Genomic DNA, 25420 nt, shown 5'->3' with positions numbered 1-25420 from the left:
TCCGGCGGGAAGGTAAACGGTGTTTCTGTGCGCTGCTCTGGTTCACCAGAAGCGGCTTAGTCATGCTGGCCACATGACCTGGAAGCTGTACACCGGCTCCCTCGGCCAATAAAGCGAGATGAGCGCCGCAACCCTAGAGTCGTCCACGACTGGACCTAATAATCAGGGGTCCCTTTACCTTTACCTTTACATTCTGCATGGACTGGTCCATAAATTACCATATAGCATATATTCAATGCAAAAAATACAGTGACAATTTGTTGTTGACAAAGGACAGCTGGACATATAAAGGGCCCCATTACCTTCAGTAGCTTAGGGCCTCATCCGACCTAAATCTGGCCCTGAGTGCTGCCCAGTGCTATTTTTCTAGAGAAATGAACACCTCCCTCGTGATGTGTGCACAAAGCAACTTACAGCAAGCATTCAAAACATCAAGATTCAGAGCACTGGGAATAAAAATATACAAAATACAGAGCATGTCAGTAAATCCAAAAATGACAAAAGTTAACAATTTAGCAGACTCTGAATGAATTCAATATCTTTAAAACAACAGCAAGGCTTAAGTACATAAATCCAGAGTAAAATGAGAGTTGGTCCCAGCACAAAAGACCTGGATCTCAGCCCACAAACAGTTCCCCTAGCTGCAAGGACTTCTGTTGCGTCTGAGATAACAGCAGCATCGAAACAGTCCCTCGAAGGTTTCACTTATGTTACCTCTTTGCTTGAAACGGCCAGTGCTGCAGTTAAGTTTCTCCTCAGCGGCACCCCGCAGTCTGAACTTCCAATCTCTCTCTCTCCTGCTAGGTCAGCGGCTTTTTGGAGAGAGCATCCTGGGCTTGACTCAGGGGTCCGTCTCTGACCTCCTTTCCAGGCCCAAGCCATGGCACAAGCTGAGCCTTAAAGGCAGGGAGCCCTTTGTCCGCATGCAGCTCTGGCTGAACGACCCGCACAATGTCGACAAGCTCCGGGACATGAAGAAGTTGGAGAAGAAAGGTGAGGCAGGGGAGGGCGCCCATTGCCGGAACTGCTTGCCTTCCTGGGCCGGCGTGGCAGGCAGCAGCTGTGTGACACCTGGGGAGATGGCATGATTTCCCCTTGTGGGGAGCACACCTTCTCCAGGGATGCTGTGAAGCTACAAGGGACCAGGCCTGAGATTGAAGTTCCTGCCCCCAGCATGCCTCCCCTTTGAATGGGTGATGCCTCCTTCATTGGACGTATTTAACTCCTTCCTTGGAGGTTTTTAAACAGAGGTTGCATGGCCATCTATCAGGGAATCTTTAGCTGTGATTCCTGCGTTGCAGGGGGTTGGACTAGATGACCCTGGGGGCTCCCTTCCAACCCTGCAATTATAAGATTCTGTGATATGTAATAAGGATGAGTGAATCCTTTCCTTCTACAGTGGTACCTCGGGTTAATTACAGTGGTACCTCGGGTTACATACGCTTCAGGTTACAGACTCCGCTAACCCAGAAATAGTACCTCAGGTTTGCTTCAGGATGAGAACAGAAATCATGCTTCGGCGACGTGGCGGCAGCAGGAGGCCCCATTAGCTAAAGTGGTGCTTCAGGTTAAGAACAGTTTCAGGTTAAGAACGGACCTCCGGAACGAATTAAGTACTTAACCCAAGGTGCCACTGTACTTAATTCGTTCTGGAGGTCCGTTCTTAACCTGAAACTGTTCTTAACCTGAAGCAACACTTTAGCTAATGGGGCCTCCTACTGCTGCCACGCCGCCAGAGCACGATTTCTGTTCTCATCCTGAAGCAAAGTTCTTAACCTGAGGTAATATTTCTGGGTTAGAAGAGTCTGTAACCTGAAGCGTATGTAACCCAAGGTACCACTGCATTTCTAATGGGGGGCAGCAGATACTGCATATCTGGAACATCCTTCCACAAAAGGCAGTGGTGTCTGGTTTTCGTAAGGGTAAATGGAGTTTTTTCAAACACTCCATTTGCCAGCCGGCTCCCTTCTAAGCTCAAGGGCAGGGCCTTGCAGAGCCAGGCAGAGGCCTGGGCCAGGTAGATAATGTGCCCCCCCTTTTTTTTACCCTGGGGATAGCTGAAGTCTTATAAATAAGTAAGTATATAAATGATTTTCACAAAAGTTATGCTGACAAATAATTTTATTTCAAGGCTTGAACCGTATCTGCATATAAAGACAAAATGGGAAATATAGATATACAACAGTGCTTTTTAAAAAATACATAGGGAAGAGGATTATTTTAAGTATTTACATTTAAAAATGCTTTCCTAGCGATTGTGAATAAGGCCCATCCTTGACAACCTTGTGCCTCGATTCTATGACTGGCTTCATTCTGCACTCGGTCACCATGCATTCATTCTCATATATGTGTGTGTGTGTGTGTGTGTGTGCGCGCGCGCGCTTCACACAGGCATGTGGTTGGCTACTGTGAGAACTGGGTGCTGGACTAGATGTGCCATTGGCCTAATCCAGCGGCCTCTTCTTATAGCCTGATGTTTAAATCAGGACCATAAGAATGCCTTTTAAGGATCCTTCCTTCCTTCTCTCTAGCCTACCTGAAGCGTCGCTATGGACTGATCAGTGCCGGCTCAGACAGCGAGTCCCGCTCGGAGTGCCCCAGCCCCAGCCTCCAATCTCAAGACCTCAGCCTTCTGCAGATCAAGAAGCCAAGGGTGGTCTTGGCTCCCGAGGAGAAAGAGGCCCTGAAGAAGGCTTATCAGCTGGAGCCCTACCCTTCCCAACAGACCATCGAGCTGCTGTCTTTCCAGCTTAACCTCAAGACCAACACAGTGATCAACTGGTTCCATAACTACAGGTGAAGAATCGGGCCGGATGAACTTTCAACCCCTTCCTTTCCATATTAAGGTCTCAGCCAGGGCTGAGGGGCGGGGGTGGGGGCCCACAGGCCGAAGGGCAGCACACAGCCCTGGCTGGAATGGTCCTAGTTGCGTGGTTGGTGGGAGGTGTCAGTGTTTGAAAAAGAAAAGGTTCTTACCTCCTTCTTACTCCTTTGCCTAGTCCTCAGACCTTGTTGTTGTTGTTGTTTAGTAGTTTAGTCATGTCCGACTCTTCGTGACCCCCGGACCAGAGCACACCAGGCACTCCTGTCTTCCACTGCCTCCCGTAGTTTGGTCAGACTCATGCTGGTAGCTTCGAGAACACTGTCCAACCATCTCGTCCTCTGTCGTCCCCTTCTCCTTGTGCCCTCCATCTTTCCCAAGAGCAAGGTCTTTTCCAGGGAGTCTTCTCTTCTCATGAGGTGGCCAAAGTATTGGAGCCTCAGCTTCAGGATCTGTCCTTCCAGTGAGCACTCAGGCCTGATTTCCTTCAGAATGCATAGGTTTGATCTTCTTGCAGTCCATGGGACTCTCAAGAGTCTCCTCCAGCCCCAGAATTCAAAAGCATCAATTCTTCGGCGATCAGCCTTCTTTATGGTCCAGCTCTCACTTCCATACATCCCTCAGACCTTAGTTGGCACAAAAGAGTCTTTGAGAAAGAGTATTCTTGCAGAGTATTGCTGCTTTAGGGACGCGGGTGGCGCTGTTGGTTAAACCACAGAGCCTAGGGCTTGCTGATCAGAAGGTCGGCGGTTCGAATCCCCGCGATGGGGTGAGCTCCCGTTGCTCGGTCCCTGCTCCTGCCAACCTAGCAGTTCAAAAGCACATCAAAGTGCAAATAGATAAATAGGTACTGCTCCAGCGGGAAGGTAAACGGCGTTTCCGTGCGCTGCTCTGGTTTGCCAGAAGCAGCTTAGTCATGCTGGCCACCTGACCCGGAAGCTGTACGCCGGCTCCCTCGGCCAATAAAGCGAGATGAGCGCCGCAACCCCAGAGCCGGTCACAGCTGGACCTAATGGTCAGAGGATTGCTGCTTTTATTCTTAAAAAGTCTTCTTCTCCAGCCACGACTGACAGCTTTTTACACACACCAAACGCAACCAGCTTTCTACCATCCAACCAACCCACAACCCAACACTAACATTGATCACTTTATATATACAGGTACAATTTGGCGAAAGGTTGCATGAGTCATTGTAGGCCGCTGACTCATGCTGACTGTTAAAGAAACAGTGGCCAATTTTTAGCCGTGACAGGAAACAGCAAGGTGCGCATGCAAAAAAGCTCCAATTGTGACATGTGAAAGGGTCACACCCGTTGGCCTGCCTAATTTTGTCTCTGGCTCCCACCCACCACTGGCACGCAGCCTCAGGAAGATTTCCTCCCCAAGAATTGCAACCCTCAGATTGATAAAAAGATTCCCCACCCAGGTGATCCATTACAGCAGTGTTCATTTGAAGGTGAGCTCCACCTCCGAGCAGTGAAAGGAATGAGGCACCGCAGTGCACTTCCGTATTGTCCACTTGTAGCACCCTGCTTGTGGTTAACGCTTAGCTGGAATGAAATATTCAACGCAGCAATAGAGAAATTAAAATAATTATTTATTTGTCAGACAAATAAATGAGAGGCACAGTGGTATATGGTTACCAAGCTCTGGCCTGGCTCCTGCCATTATGGCCAGCCCTTATATTCCCTTAATCCAGCCCCCTTTGCTCCTCCTGTGGCTGCCTCTGTCCAATCAGCCTAGTTGGATTTCCTATTGGCTGATTGCTATATCCAATCCTAAAAGATACACCCACATCCTCCTGTCCTTATATGGAACACAAACAGCTATATATTGTTACATCTATAAATGACAAATAAGTAGTAATATATCTTACATGTGTCTCAACAAGGAATCTTAATTACCAGCTCACCTCTTGCCCTCCCTGCCCTATTGCCTTCTAAAACAAATGGTTAATCTTAAATTTTTATCTTAAACATATGTCAAGGATCTTGAGTTTCACATCAACATTGAAAGATATCCTTCATTTGAAGGTTTCTAAACAAATGTCTGACAGCTAATATATCAGGACAGCATTTGATGGCGTCTTCCTGTCTGGCAGGGGGGCTAAACTGCTGGCTGACTTAATTCCAGGATAAATACAACTCTTCTAGCATTTGTTAAATCCTTTGCATAATTACATTTAAGCCAATATATTTAATACACAACACAGATAGCCTCTTAAAAGGAATAAGGTCTTTGTAAAGTAGAAAAGGGAACTCAGTATAAAACAGTTTCAGAAGAAACCTCTTTAGTTTACATCTTCCCCTTTCACCCTCCTTTCCAGCCTCAAAATAAAATAGGAAGAAGCTTCTTTTTCCCCAGCCAAGCCAGTTGCCTTTTCTCTCAGTTTAAGAAAGAAACAGTTTTAAAAAGACTTCCCAAAAAAGCCTCTCTTTCTCTGTCAGCTAGATGCTTCTCCCCATTTGCCTCTGGCCTTAGAAAATACAGCTCAAGGTTTAAGAGAGGCCCATGGTATCATTTTACTATTTGCCCATTCCTAATTATATTTATCTCTGCCTTTGTTATCTTCTGTAACATGTAGGGTCAGTGTCATTACTCAGTCTGTAATTTCAGCTTTTATGACTTTGAGAATTGCTTTCTGCTATCAATCAAAAGGGGCCCCTTGTCTAAGAGGAGGAAAACACTGTTTTCTTAAGCAGCTAGCCTTCTTGCCTGGCATGAAACATTTGAAAATCTACTTTTGAAAATCTAAGCCCTCTTTAATATACAAGTCCTGATCAAACATTAATAAAATGCAGGCTTATGCCTGATGCCTCACACTCATCTCTAATGCAGTCAGAATCTGATCATGGAAATTGCTTAGGCGGTGTGGGCTGCTTGGTGCATTGATTGCTCTTGTGCATTTTCAAAGGGCTTTGCAGTCTTACGACACTCCCAGGGAGTAAAGCCACTGTGATTCCTGTAATAAGAATAATAAGAATACTTTTATTATTTGTACCCCGCCCATCTGACTGGCTTGCCCCAGCCACTCTGGGCGGCTTCCAGCATATACAAAATCATAATTAAACATTAAAAAGCTTCCCTGTACAGGGCTGCCTTCAGATGTATTCCCAAGGTTGTAGAGTTACTTATCTCCTTGACATCTGATGGGAGGGCATCCCGCAGGGTGGGTGCCACTACCGAGAAGGCCCTGTATCATTCAGGTAAGGCATTTTGACTGAGAATAGTAAGAGTGGCCCATGCCAGAGGCGAATTTAGGGGAGTGCAAATGGTTTGCCGGCACTGGGCGCCCAGCTGAGAGGGCACCACCAGGGGCACTGCAACAATAACAAACAACGGAAGGTGGGAGGCGGGTGTGTGATGTCACACAGGGTGCCGCTGAAATTTGAAAGCCCAAAGTCCACCCCTGCCCATGCCCACAGAATGAGTCAATGGCAAAAGTGGGTCTCGGACCCTAAAACCTTCTTAGCCTTACTGCATGGTGCTCCACCCTACGGACTATTCTGGCTCTCACTCTTCCTTGCTAAGTCCTCGAGGTCGTCTGCTGTTAGCCGCCCTGACTCCCTGGCCTTTTCCCTGGCAGGTCCCGGATGCGCCGTGAGATGCTGGTGGAAGGAGCACAGGAAGACACAGACCCGGAGCAGAGCACAACACCAGCCAGGAACTCCCTCAAGGACCCTCCGCCCCAGAGCCCTGACTCCGAAGAAGAGGACAGGAAGCCCACCTTCAGAGACGCCGAGTGCCAAGGAGAAAGCGAGTCCCTGGTCCAGATCAAGGAGGAGCAGGTGGAGGACTGTGCAAACCACAGGGACTCCTGCAGCCTGGATGGGGAGATGGAGCCTCTTTCCAGGTCTAGCCTCAAAGAAGAGCCGGTGGAGGCAGCATATACAGGGAGCCCAAGCGAGGCCCACAATGTGACATGGGGCAGCGCCCCACATAACAAAACACACGTCCCCGGGGCTCCCGATTACCCCTCTTTGCATAACCCCCTGGAGTCAGACAGCAGCGAGAGGCCTCACCCGGACCCCATTAGCTTTAAATCAGCTTCCGAGTCCTCCCGGTGCAGCTTGGAGGTCTCCCTGAACTCCCCGTCCGCAGCCTCTTCTCCAGGCCTCATGGTGTCCGTCTCTCCCGTCCCATCCTCGTCTGCCCCCATCTCCCCGTTGCCACTGAGCGCCGTGGCTGCCAAAGCACCGAGTTCAAGTCCCGCCACAGATACGGGCTCGACGCCCCCAAATGCCAAACTGAACACAAACATCCAGCGGCGGCACGAAAAGATGGCCAACCTCAACAGCATCATCCATCGGCTGGAGAGAGCAGCCAACCGTGATGAAACCTTGGAGTGGGAATTTTGAGGAGGCCGAGTCAAAAAGAAATAAACTACCCATATTTTGTTGTCCAGATTTTAGATGCTGTTGAACAAGCTGGTGAAGCAGGGAGTCGTAGCGGAGTGTGTACAGAAATAGATCTATCTAGCTATATATATAATATACATATATCTATTTTATTAATTTCCTCGACTACTAAGGAAGAGAGATAAACCAGCTCCATTTTGTTGAACAAGAGTGGTTAAACAGCTACGCTGTAGCTCCTTTTCTTAGCTCCTGACGGGAAGATAAAATTGACCTTGTTTGTTTTAAATGTGAAAACGAAAAAAAACAAACAAAAGCCCACTTGGGAACACTTTTAGAAGAAAAAAACATATTAAAATAATATTTATAGACCTCTTTTAGATATTTTAATAAAAGGAAACTTTGGAATTTATTAACAGCTCAAGCTGCTTTGATATTAAAAGATAGCTATAAACTGTATCAGTTGTGTCATTAAATGTCCACTGAAAAGTCTTGTAGTTTGCCACTGGATGAGATTAAAAATAATTTAAAAATTTAAAGATATAACCCAGACTCATTGATCAAAGCCATCAAGAAGCACTATGAGACTGACCAAAATTTTGCTAAGCTTGATCACCGAGGGGGGGAGTGGGTTTTTTTCCTCCCCCCACCTGTCTGTAAGACACAGCGTTAGTGCGACATTTTCCAGGGACTTGTCTTATAGTCCACGAAGACTCTAAATTTGGAATCCACGATGCCATCCTGAGTCTGTTACTTAGTTCTGGTGGTATGTTTTGGAACCTGTTCGGTTGTTTTCCTTTTCCTTTCGTTTTTTTTTTTTTTTTTTGTAACATGGGGGCGGGAAGTGTTGCGTGCCGTTGTATATGTTGTAGAGATATGTTTGCAATAGCCTTCCTGAACAAGATGTAGCATGGTTTGAGAACTGACTCCTTAGTCGGGATGCTTTCCTCTAGCAAGTGACCTGCCAGAAACCAAAACCAAGGAACACGGCCAGAAGCGTCATTAACGAAGCAGCAGCAAACAAACAAACAAGCGGCAGCCATGCTCTTCCTCCTGCCCACTATTTTAGAAAGTAGCATCTTTTGTTTCAGAAAGGTGTGTTTGGCAGCTTGAAAAATATTGTGGTGCGTTTGGTTTTTGGCAAGGACAGACTTCAATAACCGGGACACCCCATACAAAGGTTTACATTTTTGGGGTGCGTGAAAATCACTGCCTTTTTGCTTAGCTCAGTGTTTTGTTTCTGGAAGGGAGAAACCAGCTGAGGTTCTTGCCTACAAGAGTATGGAAATATAGAGGAAATGTTGGTTCATGCTCAATTTGTTTTCCACCCCAACCCACCCCCAATTGTCAACCCAGTCATGAGTTCCCCATGTGCCCTTATTCATTCCAAGGGAGACGGTACTGCAGGCTTAGAGGAGAAGGTCTGGGGCCCATCAAAGGACTTTGGGGCTTATGCCCAGGACTCTTTGTGTTTCTAACAGACCCCACTGGAATCCCAATCAAGTCAAGAATCTCCTGTCAGATGTGGGATTCAGCTTCCTAAAATGGAACACTTCCAGATTTCATTTATTTATTTATTTAAGTTTCTGGTCCTCATTGCTGTGAAGAGAAGCTTGAAAGTGTATTGGCAGTGCGTACTGAAAACTCAGAAGCTGGAGTAGATTATATGTGTGCTGAGCACAACTTCCAGTGCGTTAAGAAGATGGCGCTTTGGACCCTGACCTAGTTTCCCACAGCTGACATCCTCCATCACCAACCACAACAGTTCTCCATCCTTCCTTCTTCCTATTTTGCCTGCACTGACCAAGAAAACGCCCTTTGAAAGCTTTATGCAAATTTGCACACACTTATTTTGCATACTAATTCCATAGCGCATAATATGCTTGTGTGATGTACGGCATTATTCATTCGAGGGGGTGGGACGTATTATGCAAAGTAAGTTTCTGCAAATGTGCATGTTTTTATTCTGACCGTCAAATTCATTTTTCTTTGGTGCAGAATTGGCAGGGAAGCAGGGCCCGGTCTCCCATAAATCGGTTGGGAGTTGCAATGTAGCTTTCATTGACACTAGATCTGGCATAGAACTCATGCTGAGAAGTAAGAAGGGTCATAGCTCAGCGGAGGAGTGCACGTGCATTGCATGAAGAAGTTTTTGGGTTCAATCCCTGGCATCCTCAGGTAGGGCTGGGAATGCCCCCGCCCTCTCAGATCCTGGAGAGTCAACTGCCAGTCAGTGTAGAATGTTGTGTGGACCAAGGGTCTCACTCTGTATAATGCAGCTTCCTAGGTAGAATCTGGCCAGAGAGGATCACTGACCAGTTGTCCCCCCTATGTGTCTAGGTGGGACACTTGGTCAGTGAGTATATATATCTCCCCAGAAGTGGGCAACTCTCCCCCCCAAAAAAAAGAAAACCCAGTCAAATGAGGACTTAAGGATGCACAGTCTATCCTAAATTGATCATGGAAAGTTGCATCAGCTAGAATAGAAAAAGAGAAAGCTTAAGTAAGTTAGCCTTAGTATTTGAGGAGAGGTCAGACTTTAGGGACATGGGTGGCGCTGTGGGTTAAACCACAGAGCCTAGGACTTGCCGATCAGAAGGTTAGCGGTTTGAATCCCTGCGATGGGGTGAGCTCCCGTTGCTCGGTCCCTGCTCCTGCCAACCTAGCAGTTCGAAAGCACGTCAAAGTGCAAGTAGATAAATAGGTACCGCTCCAACGGGAATGTAAACGGCGTTTCCATGCGCTGCTCTGGTTTGCCAGAAGCGGCTTAGTCATGCTTGGCCACATGACCCAGAAACTGTACGCCGGCTCCCTCTACCAATAAAGTGAGATGAGCGCCGCAACCCCAGAGTCGGTCACGACTGGACCTAATGGTCAGGGGTCCCTTTACCTTTACAGACTTTACACCGCTGGTTGAGACATTTAGGGTAGACTGTGCTGCTTCTGACAGGTGTTCAAAAACACACAAAAAAAGCCATTGGAGCTCTAGGGCGAGAGCTATCCAAATGTTGGCTGCATCTGTTGCTTTCAGGAGAGCCTGGTCAGCTGTTCCCTGGCCACCTCCACCAAGGGCATGTTTTGCTGCTTCATCTGTGCATCAGCAGTAACAGAATGATCCAAACAGATGATGCAAGAAGGCCGCAGAATCACCTGGTGAAGGCTGACTGGGAGACAGACTAAGCAGGCCTACGCACCTTTCATTTGGCTACTTTGAGCTCATGTGATGTGAGGAGCTTTTCCTTCAACTATTTCCTGCTTTCATTAAATTATTTCTCGGGACACCTACATGTTTCCCACCCCAGCAGAGTCAACCTCTCAAAAACAGCTCACAGTAATAATAAAGCAGCAGCTAAAACATTTTTATGGCTGGCGGCAAAGGAGAACATTTAAAAAAGCCAGCTAGAACCACAACACAGGGCTCCCTATCCTACCCTGAGAGCCCTTCAGAGGAGCCAGCAGGACCTCTGGTGGGATCAGGGCAGGTTTTTGAGTCAATCTGTCAAGGCCCCATTCAGTAGAGTGAACAGGAAGGCGCCCAAAAGTGGCTGGGTCGGCTTCCCCACATTTTGAAGTGAAGCAATTCAGTGGGGGTGGAGGGATTGATTGACTGCAAGACCACAAAGTCCAAAATTCTTGAAATAACCTAGCTGCACAACTGCCAATGACTTAACCTTAAAACCTGCGTAGGTTTGCGCAGGACGGGGCGAGTCTTTGAGCTTCCCTGATCCCACGCCACATACAGTTTTGAAGGCTACTCAAATGGTGCTCAGAACCGGACCAGGAGAGTACAGCTGTTCAGAATGACTGCCTTAATAAGTTTGGATTGGAGAGCTGCTTTCCTCCCACCCCACCTCGTTCTCAATTAACACTGGTTAATCCAGTTATTCATTCTTTAACTTGGGCTTGAAACGCTTTTGAAACAACGGGCTGCTTTTGGAAATGGAGAAGCAATGAGTAGCCTGCTGCAAAGGCTATGCATTGAGTAGGGGGTGTGCTTCCCCCCACCCCCTCTGTTTTCATCAGAATGGAAGGCATTTTTATGTATAGTACCTCTGGTTACGTACTTAATTCATTCCGGAGGTCTGTTCTTAACCTGAAACAGTTCTTAACCTGAAGTACCACTTTAGCTAATGGGGCCTCCTGCTGCCACCGCGCCGCCGCCGCACGATTTGTTCTCATACTGAAGCAAAGTTCTTAACCCGAGGTACTATTTCTGGGTTAGCGGAGTCTGTAACCTGAAGAGTATGTAACCCAAAGTACCACTGTATTGGCAGTTCACGACTTCCCTTGATCTGGCCTTCTGACAGGCCTTGAAAATGGCCCCCATGCAGGAACCATCTGAGCAAATGCAATTTTCATGTACCGTTAACTTTTCTAACCGTTTGCACGTCAGCAGGAAACAGAAAGTGGAGTTGGATCAATTGACTTCTCCCCCCTGGCTTTAGTGGAACAGGATTTTTGAACTAAGCACTTAAGAGAGAGTCTTTCAAACCCGGAGAGAAATCCTGTTGCACTGAAAGCTGGCGGGCAGGCGTCAGGTCACGTTTTCTTAGCTTCATGTACTGTACTTTAAAAAGTTTCTACAAGATTGATTGAACTTTGTTAAACATTTTAAAGGGAAAAAAGGACCACAAGTTCTGTAAAAGAGCCACTAATAATAATAATAATAATGAAATTGTATAACATCTTGGCTTGGCGTCTCAGTTTATTGTGTTGATCTCCTTTTTTCGTCCACTGCTGCCCTGCTAGATTAATGAAGTCTGTGCCCTGTGGCTTCCTGCACTAGGTGATGGGAAGAAAGGCCAAAGGAACTCAAGCAAGAGTAGTTCTATGATGTCTATATCCTGCCTTTTCTCCATGGTCAGCAAAGATGGTCTTCATTTGCAGGTGGTACCCAAGCTTCTCTACTGCTCACAGCAGGCTCTGACAACAGCTTTCTGTTGTGGAAGTACACTGACAATTCAGCAAAACACGTGGAGAAATAGGTCAGTGCGGCCCAACTGCTTTGTCTGTCTCTGTTGCTCAATCGCTGTTTTCCTCGTTGCTGCCTTCCACCGGGAGCTGCCCCACCTTCTGCTGAATTGGGTCACCATCAACAAACCCTGGAGAAGGTGTGGTGCGGCAAGATTGCAACTCTTTGTGCCTCGCCAGCTCACCCAGCCTCTTGCCTTGTTTTGATTTGCTCTGGGAACTCGGAAGCAATTTCTGACCGGCTGCAAAATGTTTACACTTGTGGTTTTTATCTGGAACGGAAAAGGGCTTCGAGCAAAGCACACAGGCAGCTCGGGCGTGAATTGGACACCCTCAACTGTGCTTGAAGAGGCTCCTTGGGTTGTGAAAGAGGAAAACACAGGAACAACACGTTGGGTTTTGCACCTCAATTATTCAGTGGAAATCTTTAATCCTGTTTCTTAATCAGAAATATGATACAACACTGGGTGCTTGCCATGACAGCCCCAAAGCACACATATCACCTGTGAAAATGAGGTGCCAAATTATAGCTCTAGGGGAGTGCAGAGGATTCTTCTGGGTAGCATCCATCTTTCTGAGGCAGCCATTCACAAACAGTACCAAATTTAAACAGGTTTCGAAGGAGAAACGAGACGTTGATGAACAATCTCAAATTCAGTTCACATCTTTGAATCAGCTTTTTTTTTTAAGGGCTCACAAAAGTTCAGCAGTATTTTAGTGCACATTTCTCCCAGAATACATATTTTTCATGTGATATCCCATAATACACATTTCTGTATGTCGCTTTTGCCGATGCATGCATTTTCTTTGGCACAGTTTTCCCTTAAGTTATTTTTGTACACATCTTTTGGTTCGAGAACTGCACCCCCAAATTAAGAAATGCACCATTAAAAAAAAAAAAAAGCTGCACTTTGTGTCCCAGGTGGTTGCAGGAAGCATGAATTAGCTGGGTCTGCATTAAAATGCAAACCAAACCTAATTTTCCTCCCATCCCCAACACTTATCCAAAGATTCCTCAAGGCCCTCGTTGAGGGAGCGGAAGGCCACAGCAGTGAAATCAAGTTCCAAACTGGTTTTGCCTTGTGCAAATTCTCACTGCATGACTTGTCTGGCAATGTGACTGGCACAACTGCCGGGCGGCTCAAGGGGACTTGAGGGAAATGAACTGTCACATCCAACCTGCAACTAGCACACTGTTTGGACACGGCAATGAATTTGGAATCACTGAAAGCAAGCCGGCAAGATGTAGTGAGGAAGGTTGTGCCCACTGGAGCATGCTCAATCATAAATGATCGCAAGGGGGGGGGGGACAGAAGACTTAACCTTTTGCCATAGTGCCAGCCTTTGCAAACCTGGCACCCTCAGGTGTTTTGGACTAAAGCGCCCCGGCCAGGATGCTGTTGTAGCCCAAAACATCTGGAGGGTATCAAGTTGGTGAAAGCTGGCACAATGCACCAATTGCTTCCTGCTGACTCTTGTGGCTGGCGATAGGTAAAGGTAAAGGGACCCCTGACCATTAGGTCCAGTCGTGGCCGACTCTGGGGTTGCGGCGCGCATCTTGCTTTATTGGCCGAGGGAGCTGGCATACAGCTTCCAGGTCATGTGGCCAGCATGACTAAGCCGCTTCTGGCGAACCAGAGCAGCGCACAGAAACGCCGTTTACCTTCCCGCCAGAGCGGTACCTATTTATCTACTTGCACTTTGACGTGCTTTCAAACTGCTAGGTTGGCAGGAGCAGGGACCGAGCAACGGGAGCTCACTCCGTTGTGGGGATTTGAACCACCAACCTTCTGATCAGCAAGTCCTAGGCTCTGTGGTTTAACCCACAGCGCCACCCGCGTCCCCCTTGGCTGTTGATATGGAGTGACAAAATTGCATTCTCCTCTTTCAGTGGCAAAAATATGCCCTCTTTCCTTAAAGAGCTGCCTGCACTTTTGACACAAGGCTGCCTCCAAGCACCGGGCACCCAGCCTCCCACAGCTGCAAGCCACTAGTTGTGAGCAAGCTGGGTTGTTTGCAAGGAAGCCTGTCCTTGTCTCCCGTTTTCCTTTTGAGAAGAACCCCCCCCCCCAAGACCTTAGCTGTGGAGCTTTTCAGAAACCCACCGGCAGGTTCAATCCCTAAGCACAGGTAGGTCTGCAAACAGACCCCTGCTTAAAACCCCCAGAGCGCAGCTGCTAGTCCGTGCAGGTAATGCTGAACTAGACGTGATCAGTATTAGCTCGTAAGCTGCATCCTATTTTCGTTTGCCTAAATGCATTTTTTTGGACAGTACCAACCAGAAATGCAGAGGACCCCTCCTTCCCCTATCCCACAATGCAAGATCGGAGGCGGACAAAGGGATGCACATATTCTGTTCTATTTTTACAGTCTGTGGTAGCTGAGTTCATCAGAAGGAAGCAGGAACAGAGAAGTGATAGATTATATATACCCACGGGAACACATAAACAAAGCTGGTTTCGCAGGAACCCCACTTCACACAAACCTAACTCGAGGAACAGCTGTAGAAGAAAAGCCCAGACTGGGAAAATAGCTCAGGAGGTGTCGTACGACGTCTCCTCTTTTTGGCTGAAGTTTGAAAATGTTTGCCTGATTCCCCACCCAAGATGGCGTTTCTTTCCTCTTCCAGTCACTTTTACCAGCGCAATTTCCCACGCCCCATTGCGCTGCCATTTGTAAATATGAAAAGCAGGAAGGTGATCTCTGGGGAAGGTCCAAGGTTCAGTCTGTAGCATTTCCTGTTAAGGCCCAGGGAGCCTATGGCTGAAATGCTTGGCAGCCACTCCAGTTTGGACAACATGGAACGAGATGAACCAGTGATGTGGTTTGGAGCAAGACAGCTTCCTTTGCTCCTATTTCACTCAGCTCCTTATCAACAGCCATGAGGTCTAGGAACTCACTTCATTTTGAGGGGAAGAGCTGTAGTCCAGTGGCAGAGCTGGACAGGTCCCTGGTTCAAGCCCCAATATCTCCAGGCAAGGCCGGGAATGTCCTTTGTCTGAAACCCTGACACTCTAACCACTATGCTATGCTGCCTCTCCCTCTTTAGCAATGAAGAGTAAAGGAGAAATGAACATACACGAAGCTGCCCCTCTTGTTTCCTCATCACGAGAGCCAGCGGAGCGTCCCCTGTGCACACACACAAAACATGTACATTTTGGGTCAACTCACTCAACTCCATTTCTGTAAAATGAGATTGCAAAGATTCCCTCTCAGCGTTGTCATGATGGCTCTAGTTCAAGAAAGATTCTTTGCCCTTCAAATGGGCTTTATAAAATGGCAAATGGGGTGATGGTCAAGGCCGAGGAAATATTTTACAAAAGAAAGGGGAAACTTCGTAAGTTAACAGAAGCAGTGCAGACAACAGGTTGGAGCCAACAAAGGCTGCATCCATCCACACTGCTGTTTATTCAATTTCCATGACATTTCCTTAACTGCTGGGTTCTGCATTACATCTGAGCTTTCACTCAACGTAAAAGCTACTTCCGGAAACATAGGATATATGGAACAAATATAGCACACATTTCCATGTTATCTGCACAAGGATTTTTTCCTGCAAGCAAATTATTTTTTCTGTATCACAGATACCAGAGAGATGAGCACTAAACTGGCTCCATATTCCACTATATTTCAGAAGTGCCTTTTATGTCATGCAAAAGCTGGGAAAAGATATAGAAACTAACAGTAATGGAAATATTAGGAAAACTGGAACTAACTGCTGGGTGAATGCAGCCTAAGTGCTACTCGGGGTAGACCCCTTGAAATTAACGGCCCCAAGTTAAGTCATGTCCATCCATTCCAAAATGTCTCCCCTGAGCAGGACTAGCAATGGCTGCAGCCCAGTATTTTTCTATGGCAGGACACAGACTTTGTTCTTCCGCAAATAAACACAGCCTGCTCCTTGCATATTGCAGCCGTGTCTGACTCATTAACCACGCATCTTGGGTTTTGATTGTCAGAGCACCAGGAAAAAATGTTGACAGCTGCCCTTTATTTCAGACTCTTAGTGGACGTTTCCCCAAGGTCATATTTGGGAGGGGGGAGGTTGAGTACTAAACCCATTTACAATTGTAGTGTAACCGTAGTCTTAACCCCACCTAAACCAGTGCCGTTCAAAGGTGAAACTGAGTTAAGAGGAGCATGCAGAATGAAGGGTCCCCGAAGGCCTCTCTGACACCTGTATCCTCAGGTGCCTCTACTTTAACCAAAGACAAACCAGGAACACTCAACACCTGACAGTGCTTGATGCAAGATGGAAGAATCCCAGGAGACAGCAAGTAAAACGATGGCGACCTTTTCCAAACCAGCCCCGCCATGATGTCAGAACCGGGATGGTCCGTGTAGATGTCTCTAAATTTCCCTTTGGTGGAGAGCTGGCCCAAACCATCAGATCCCACTGCTTAACCTGGTCAGAATGCTCTCCCATTGCCCCAAACTGTGCCCAACCCAGTGTTTGGTAACAGCAGACATCCGTCTCAACAGCAGAAGCCCCTGCCAGGAAGGAGAGGAGGACCACGGAAAGAAATGTCAACACCTCTGACGGTGGTTCGAGTCTGGCCTGGGTGGTGGTGACAGCTGGTATTAAAGTCACATCCCTTTTTATCATTAACAAGTTTCTAGTTGCAAAAGGGTGGCAAGTCTTTTCCAGGAACTGCAAGGAGAGGGGGAACAGGAGCGGAAAAGCAACTGGCCCGGGTTTTAAAGGCAATGGGAAAATTTCAGCTGGCGCAACGGCAGACAGAGCGCAGAGTTTCCAGGAGCTGAGTGTTATCTACAGCAGCCAAGGTCTCCATTTATTGGCCTCTCCCAAGGTGCCCCCGCTGCCAAGGAGCTCCTCAGAGCCCTCCATCCTTTTGTCCCTCCAGCCATGCCCTTCTCAGCTCCAGGACTTCCCTTCCGTACGAGTCATGGAGTCTGGAAAAGCAGCTTGGGCTGCCAGGGCCCTCTGAACTACAGGAATTGCCCGAGAGAGCCCTCCTTCGAGGAGGCAGTGGTGGGGGCTTCAAACCCCCATCAAAGCTGTCCTCCCCACAGGTCCTGGTGCTCCAGGAGTTGGCTTGGGGATACCCCGCCGGCAGGCTGGTTGGGCCTTTGGAGTTGTACCAGAGGGCGCAGCCATTTTCTTTTGCCGGGATGCAAATCGGGACAGACGGCTTCTCCGGGAGCAAGTCCTGTGAGTTCAGCGCCATTTTGTTCTTCCGGTAAAGCGGCGCCCTCCGCTGGACCCGGTGGCAGCTGGAAGAGGCCTTCTGCATTTCCTCCAGCTGTTTCTCCAGCTCCCTCACCAGCAGTCGCAGGTAGCCAAAGCTGGCGCGAGAGAGGGCCTTGACCCAGCTCTCCATGGCAGACTGGTTGTCCGCCGCCAGGACGTAGGTGCGGGACTTGGCGCAGTCAAAGCGGATGGCGAAGGCGAACTCTTCCGTGGACTCGCACAGCTCCACGGTGCAGCCCTCCAGGATGACGACCCCCACCGGCTCCCGGCTCTCCCGGTCCTCAAAGTAGAAGAGCATGTTTCCCCTCAGCACAAACCAGCGGCGGTGGTAGGCCGTGTTCCTCTCGCCCTTCTTGTAGAGGAAGCCGGCGTTGTCCGCCGGGGCGTCGCAGGTGGCGTAGAAGGCCAAGCTTCGCTCGTTGAGCTTCATGTTCGCTCGGGCCTGGAAACGAGGAAGAAAATAAGAGGGAAAGAAAGGCTGAGGTTCCTCAAGGCCATAACCAACCCCTGGCAGGAACCAGGAGATCTATCAGGCCTGGAACCCAGGAGATGTCGGCTATTTTGAGCCCTCTTCTAGAAGCAGAAAATGGCCTCCGCCTCCGCCCCATGTAGCTGAAGAGATTCAGGAGAGGCAAGAGGAAGGACTTTTTCACACAGCAGTTAGTTGTAACTTTGAAATTTTGCTCCCACAGTATATAGCAATGGTCATGACTGGGGTGGCTTTGAAAGGCATGCGGGCAAATTCGTGGAACTTTTTTTTCCTAATTTTTTTTTTCTATTTTATTTTTTACCAACCACCAAAACACAAACAGTGAAACCCCCCAGGCGTCTGATACTTTGGGTATACAATATTCAATAATATACATATTCAATAATAACATATTCAATTTAACCATATGTACACTTTTATATACCTTAACGCTCCTCCTTCCACAAGGTTTACTTAACTTTTAACATTTTGATTGCCCCAAATTGTTCAAACCTACTCAAATAATTCAGTATCTTCTCAAAACAATCCTCCTCACTGGTAGTAACACTACTGGTTGTAATGACTATGCGCTACTCCAGCATTCGGGAACTAACTGAATTCCCCTTGCGAGCATCACAAGTCGGAAGAAGGCCATTGATCTCGGGTCCTCGCTTGCGGGATTCCCACTGGGGCACCCAGTTGCCCACTGTGGGAACAGGATGCTGGGCTGGTTAGGTCCCCTTTGGCCTGATCCAGACACTGCGCTCTCCTGGTGTTCATTCATGCCCTCCAACACTTCTGCCCCGCCTGGGAGGTGCCCAAATTTCAGGCTGAAACTCACAAACATCGTCCCCCAGCTCAGCTTTTCCCCCAGGATTCTTCCCAAACAATTTATTGCCAAATAAGGCAATAACCTCTGGAGTTAAGGTGAGCACACAATTTCAAAGGAAATCAGTATATCAGGCCATCCCCACATCTCAACTCACTGCCAAGAGTTGCAGCTGGTCGTTTAGGTAGCTTCCCTAACCCTGGGCTGCTCACACAGCTGAGATCTAAGGTCTTGCAAGAGATTAGACCAAGTTATCTCACTGCTCAAGTGTAGCAGAGTTTCTTAATTGCAATAATTTATTATTGTTTTTAATTTTATTTTCAGTTTTCAAAAGTTCACAGACGCACACCTTACAATCACATACTTCCAATACAAATGTATATTAGACTCCCCCCCCCTTTGTGGTTTCTTGTTTTATTTAAATTTTTAACACTGCATTTTCCACTTTACTCCATTTTTAAGTTATTCTGAAATTTACCTTGAAAATTATTTTAACTGCTTAAGTTAACCCTACTAATGCACTTACTTGCATACCATAATTTTTCAGATATTCCATAAATGTTCCCCACTCTTTTTATTATTTTTATTATTTTCCCTCTCTTGGCTTCTTATTACACCTGTTCTTAATTGCAAGATATTAGCTCCTTTGTCAGCAAGTTAAACAGAAAAAGGTAAATGGACCCCTGACCATTAGGTCCAGTCGCGGATGACTCTGGGGTTGCGGCACTCATCTCACTTTATTGGCCAAGGGAGCCGGCGTACAGCTTCCAGGTCATGTGGCTAGCATGACAAAGCCGTTTCTGGCGAACCAGAGCAGCGCATGGAAACGCCGTTTACCTTCCCGCCGGAGCGATACCTATTTATCTGCTTGTACTTTGACGTGCTTTCGAACTGCTAGGTGGACAGGAGCAGGGACCGAGCAACGGGAGCTCACCCCGTCGCCGGGATTCGAACCGCCGACCTTCCGATCGGCAAGCCCTAGGCTCTGTGGTTTAACCTACAGCGCCACCCGTGTCCCTAAGTTAAACAGGAGATGCATAAATTAAAACTTTTTTAAAAAATGGAGTAGAACAACTTTTTAATTTGGTGCTCACACACACAAATCCTGGCAGTGAACAGCAACTTAAATGCTTTTGCTTTCAGATCACATTAGCTGAAAAAATGCAGGTGAAGATTTTGAGGTGAGGTGAGTAGAAGAATGATGAGCACTTTCCCTGCAGCACTCAGCCCCTCACAAGGCCAGGTAGTGATGCCTCCAAAATCTGCACGCTTTCTCTAAACACCACCAGCATCTCCGCATTGTCTGCTGGGCAAATGTGCATATAGCAACTTGGTGACCCAGAGGGGGGGTGGGAATGTGGATGTGACTGACAGCTGTTTCCAGGATCGAAAAAACAAAGAAGGAGGAAGCACTTCAATGCCAATTCACTTCCTCTATTCTAATCTTAGCAGTTTTTGCTAACACATAAAAAAAACAGAAGGAAAGAAAGAAGCAGGAAAAGGTTTTGACTACTGAGAAAGTTGCTAATCGGGTCAAACAACTCATCCTGCCCTCCTGGTGCTGAGTAACTCTCCTGAGGATATGCTCCCTTCCAGCCATCTCCTTCCCCATCTTGCCACTGCATCTTTTGAGGTCATTTGCTTTTAAGGAGGGGGGGGGTTGCTGTTTGGTGACATCAGTCATAAAATTAAAAGACGCCTGCTTCTTGGGAGAAAAGCAATGGCAAACCTAGACAGCATCTTAAAAAGCAGAGACATCACCTTGCCAACAAAGGTCCGTATAGTTAAAGCTCTGGTTTTCCCAGTACCGATGTATGGAAGTGAGAGCTGGACCATAAAGAAGGCTGATCACCGAAGAATGGATGCTTTTGAATTCTGGTGCTGGAGGAGACTCTTGAGAGTCCTATGGACTGCAAGAAGATCAAACCTCTCCATTCTGAAGGAAATCAGCCCTGAGTGCTCACTGGAAGGACAGATCCTGAAGCTGAGGCTCCAATACTTTGGCCACCTCATGAGAAGAGAAGACTCCCTGGAAAAGACCCTGATGTTGGGAAAGATGGAGGGCACAAGGAGAAGGGGACGACAAAGGACGAGATGGCTGGACAGTGTTCTCGAAGCTACCAGCATGAGTTTGACCAAACTGCAGGAGGCAGTGGAAGACAGGAGTGCTTGGCGTGCTCTGGTCCATGGGGTTAAAGATATATACATGTGGATCTATCCCATATGAGGATAATCTTCGTGTCCTCTGTTGGCTGAAAGCCAACAGGGCATTTCTAGCTAAAAAGCTGCTCCAACAACAGAGGAAGTCAAAGAGAGAGAATGTGTTGCATGTCTCGTCCTTTTGTTACCTGGGCAGGTGAGGTCACGCCCACCTCTAGTCACATGCAAAGGAAGTATGTCCCAGCCAGGAGTAAACAGGAAGTTTTTGACTGGCTGGACTAAACAGCATGTCCACTCTAGGAAAACAAGGAATGTTGTACTTGACTGCTTCTTACGTATCACATCCCGCAGTCCAAGCCTCTTCTATGTTGTCAGCTTGTTTTATTTTAACTGCGTAAGCAGTCTTGAGTCTCAAACTGGGGGAAAGGCGGGATATAAATAGCACAACACAACACAACATGAAGTTGGATGGCCATGTGTCAAGGCTTCCAGCATTGCGATGGGTTAGATCAGGCCTTTCCAACTTTGCAGTTCTATGATCCAAAGCTGAATTGAAAGCTGTCGTTTTCCATGGCTCTATGCGGTAGTGATCAGAGGGCCCCTGCCACCTCTATGATGCAAGCCCTACCTGCCTGGCATAGACAATCAAGGGTGGCAAGAGGGTTGTGCTTCTAAAGGAGGGCTCAAGCGCACCTCCCAGAATCCATCACGGTTAGTAAGTGTTCCTGACAAGCAAGGTGGATGTAGGAAGAATCACCTGAAGCTAAGAAGTGCAGGAAACCAGAAGCTGCCCTCAAATCAGCCTTTTGGCCAATGATGCAAATAACCAATGGTTAGGAATGATGGGGCTTGTAGTCTGCCAACATCAGGAGGGCCACATCTGGATGTTCGCCCCACCCCACCCCAGAACAAATCCCTGCCATGCTTGGGACTAATCTTGCTCAGCCCAAGGACCAAAGCCTGAAAATGGATGCAGTCGAAGCAAAAAATATATACCTATATGCTCGCTTTTCTGCAGTAACAGCACAGTCCTAACCATTCCTACTCAGACGTAAGTCCTACTGAATTCAACAGGGCCTACTCCCAAGAAAGTGCGATTGCAATCTTACTGGCTCCTATGGTTATATTAACCAATTGGATTATGACATCATTAAGAAGCTATTTTATCAATTTATCGCTTTAATAAAAATACATACACCCTCCCCCAACCACTTTGCCGTAAGATGTTGACTCGATTCCTCCCTTTTCTTCTTTCTCCCATAGTTAAATCCATCTCCTTCCATACTCATTACCTTTGACATAAAAAAGAATTGCTGATTTAACCGGGGCAGATGTTATTTTAGATGTGAAAAGAACGTATTTATTTATTTTATCCAAGTACTTAACAAAAGCCCCAGGTAATAACATTCCCTCTTTGTAAGAGTCCCATTGAACTGAGAGGGGTTTACTTACACGTAAATATCTGTCATCAAGGCTGGGAGGCTGCAGTTCTAAACCCAAAATGGGAAGGAACTTTGCTGAAACGGGGGGGGGGGGGAATCTGGATTTTCTTGCTGGTCACAGGTGCCTCACTTTAAACTTGGCTCTGAGAAGGCAATAATAGAAAATTTCAGTTTTCACAATGGAAAGGCAATGTTTCATCTCCATCCGGACAACCCAGGATGTAAAAGCACCAGGCATGAGGATATGCAGTCATCGGTGTGTCAAATGGTTAAGCAATGGGCACCAGGCATGAATCCATCGCCAAAGCTGCATATATTTGGGTATGTCTACCAAACGTTAAGCAATCTTAGGACAGCTGTTGTCTTTCTTAGGAATCACCTTGGAAGAGATATCTGTCTCCGACTTGCACACCAGATTCCAGAGTCCCAGATTCAACTCCCAATGGCATCTCCAGGTAAGATATCCTGCCTGAAATCCTACCTGTCAGTGTGGACTACTCTGAATTATATGGACCAACGATCTGAGTCTGCCAAAGGCAACTTCCTGTGCACCGTATTTTTCGCTCTATAAGACTCACCAGACCACAAGACGCACCTAGTTTTTGGAGGAGGAAAACAAGAAAAGAAATATTCTGAATCTCAGAAGCCAGAACAGCAAGAGGGATCGCTGCACAGTGAAAGCAGCAATCCCTCTTGCTGTTCTGGCTTCTGGGATAGCCGCGCAGCCTGCATTCGCTCCATAAGATGCACACACATTTCCCCTTACTTTTTAGGAGGGAAAAAGTGAGTCTTATAGAGCAAAAAATACAGTACTTGCTGGGCTGCATGATGGTGTCTGTCACACAGCAGCAGCAGACACAACTTCAGGAGAGGAATCTTCTCCCACCGTGGAAGGGAAGTCCTCTTATCTAAGATGGCACTGGTGGTCCTTTGAGAAGAGGCATTCTCTCTTTTAAAAAAATTAAAATTCCATAATAAATTTATTATGAGAAGAGGCACTCTCACCCAGGAAGAAAGAGGTCCTTCAAGATGCCACCTGCTCCAACGGTTGCCCTGCCCCATCGTCTCACCCCTTCAACACTGTCATTTTACTCACATGCAAACTTTGTCAGTCTGTGAAAACTTGTGCAATTAATCAACTGGGTTTTCTTTTCACCGGGTGACTCTCCTAATTAACCTTTCCTTGCATGGGTACTTAATATGGGCTAGTTACTCCTTAGCACCACTTAACCAACCCCCCCCCCCTTGTACTCGCAGGTGAGACCGAAATCTCTCCATGCAGAGATCAAGCTATACTGTCACGTACCACCAGGATCCCACCGCCTAACCATGTCGTGACCTCCAAGCTAGCCTGCTGGTCTCCACAGCAGTGTTGAAGCGAGACCCAGTTGCCAGTCCAGTTAGGACTGGGAGACTCCGATCCTTTGAGAACGCAATAAACGCCCTGCATGAATCAGGCTCCTAGCCTATCGAGTCTAGCATCCTGTTCTCAAAGCCACCAACCAGGTACCTGTGGAAAGTCAGCAGAATCCAAGCAGAACTCTCCCCTCCTGTGGTTTCCAGCCTCTGGCATTGAGAATCATTTCTCCCTCGGACCACGGAGACAGATTGCCCTCTTATCCACGAATTTTTCCTTCAAGTGCTTTTCCCTTGCTCTCTGGCCCCTAGTTCTGGAATGATAATATTCCATGATCACCCTTTGAGTTTGGCGGTTAAGACCCCTCCGCCACACTGGCTTGATCTGTGTATCTACTAAAAATGTACAAACATTATATATTAATATCAACACTAATCTAATAATAATAATAGGGACGCGGGTGGCGCTGTGGGTTAAACCACAGAGCCTAGGGCTTGCCGATCAGAAGGTCGGCGGTTCGAATCCCTGCGACGGGGTGAGCTCCCATTGCTCGGTCTCTGCTCCTGCCAACCTAGCAGTTCAAAAGCATGTCAAAGTGCAAGTAGATAAATAGGTACCGCTCCGGCGGGAAGGTAAACGGTTTCCGTGCGCTGCTCTGGTTCGCCAGAAGCGGCTTAGTCGTGCTGGTCACATGACCTGGAAGCTGTACGCTGGCTCCCTTGGCCAATAAAGCTGAGCGCCGCAACCCTAGAATTGGCCATGACTGGACCTAATGGCCAGGGGTCCCTTTACCCTTTACCTAATAATAATACAGTGGTACCTTGGGTTAAGTACTTAATTCATTCTGGAGGTCCGTACTTAACCTGAAACTGTTCTTAACCTGAGGCACCACTTTAGCCTATGGGGCCTACCGCCCCACAATTTCTGTTCTCATCCTGAAGCAAAGTTCTTAGCCCAAGGTACTATTTCTGGGTTAGCAGAGTCTGTAACCTGAAGTGTATGTAACCTGAAGCGTATGTAACCCGAGGTACCACTGTAATAATAATAATAATAATAATAATAATAATAATAATAATAATAATAATAATAATTCTATTGTCCACCCTTCACCCTAAGGCCACAGGGCCGGCTGCAGCACTGAAACACATTATTCAAAACAGTTCCAAACAGCTGGCAATCGCATATAGGTCTACACGCAAGGCACCCAGAGCCTGCCCATGCCCACGTGCCCCCTGCCCCAAGGTTCCCTGCCCCCTTCCCCTCTCCAGGGGGCGTGTCGCGGGAGGGAAGGGGAGCCAAGGGGACCCCCCCGCCCCAGTCGCGAAGCTTGGCCCCCGCACCTCGCTCGCTCTCCTGGAGAGGCGGAGAAGGAGAGGCGCGCGCCCCTTGGCCATGTGCAGAGTGCGCGCCTCGGTAGCTTCTCGCCGGGCCCCTCTCCTTGCCGGGCGCAGGCTCTCCGCTCGCCAGCCGGGCAGCTCCTTTTGTCCGGCGGGGCTGGGCGCTGCGCCCTGGCCCGGCCGCCTGCGGCTCCGCCTCCGCCTCCGCCTTCTCCGGGCTGGCAAAGAGCCCCGACGCCGCCGACGCCGCGCTCCGGCCGCCCCCTCGCCTTCCGCTTGCCGCCGGGGGCGCTTGGGCAGCTGCGCTCAGCAGTGGGGAGGGGCGCGCGGTGGAGGTGGTGGGTGGGGGGCGTCGCTTGCTGCTCTCTCTCTTTCAAATGCCATTCCTATGTTTTAGATCGTGGGTAGGCAAACTAAGGCCCGTCGACGGTCCGGGAATCAGCGTGTTTTTACATGAGTAGAATGTG

General features: G+C 47.9%; 2 protein-coding genes across 6 annotated transcripts in view; one reads left to right on the top strand and one right to left on the bottom strand.

Moving 5' to 3' along the window:
• Positions 1–7227, top strand: part of CUX2 (cut like homeobox 2) — a 259733-nt gene extending 252506 nt beyond the window's left edge. For all 3 annotated transcript variants that reach the window (XM_081202920.1, XM_081202922.1, XM_081202921.1), the window contains 3 exons: positions 805–993; positions 2532–2796; positions 6408–7227. In XM_081202920.1, coding sequence (XP_081059046.1) covers positions 805–993; positions 2532–2796; positions 6408–7179 — 1226 coding nt within the window. In that variant the 3' untranslated portion in view covers positions 7180–7227. The remainder of the gene's footprint in view (positions 1–804; positions 994–2531; positions 2797–6407) is intronic.
• Positions 5690–25147, bottom strand: PHETA1 (PH domain containing endocytic trafficking adaptor 1). 3 transcript variants are annotated; one of them, XR_014010309.1, is made up of 3 exons: positions 24957–25147; positions 22270–22402; positions 5690–5783 (listed from the first exon to the last, which is right to left on the bottom strand). XR_014010309.1 is itself a non-coding variant. In XM_081203240.1 (3 exons), the coding sequence occupies exon 3, from the start codon at positions 17787–17789 to the stop codon at positions 16983–16985; it is 807 nt and encodes a 268-aa protein (XP_081059366.1). In that variant the 5' UTR covers positions 17790–17801; positions 22270–22402; positions 24957–25140; the 3' UTR covers positions 14491–16982. The 3 variants fall into 3 exon arrangements, 2 of the variants coding, with proteins under 2 accessions (XP_081059366.1, XP_081059367.1); XM_081203240.1 differs by lacking the exon at positions 5690–5783 and adding an exon at positions 14491–17801 and having other exon boundaries at positions 24957–25140; XM_081203241.1 differs by lacking the exons at positions 5690–5783; positions 22270–22402; positions 24957–25147 and adding exons at positions 14491–17801; positions 21006–21248.
• Positions 25148–25420: the final 273 nt, after the last annotated feature.

The sequence above is a fragment of the Podarcis bocagei genome (genome assembly GCF_964188305.1).
Source record: "Podarcis bocagei genome assembly, chromosome: 7".
NCBI classification, from domain to species: Eukaryota; Metazoa; Chordata; class Lepidosauria; order Squamata; family Lacertidae; genus Podarcis; species Podarcis bocagei.
This window is presented reverse-complemented; position numbering and strand designations above follow the sequence as displayed.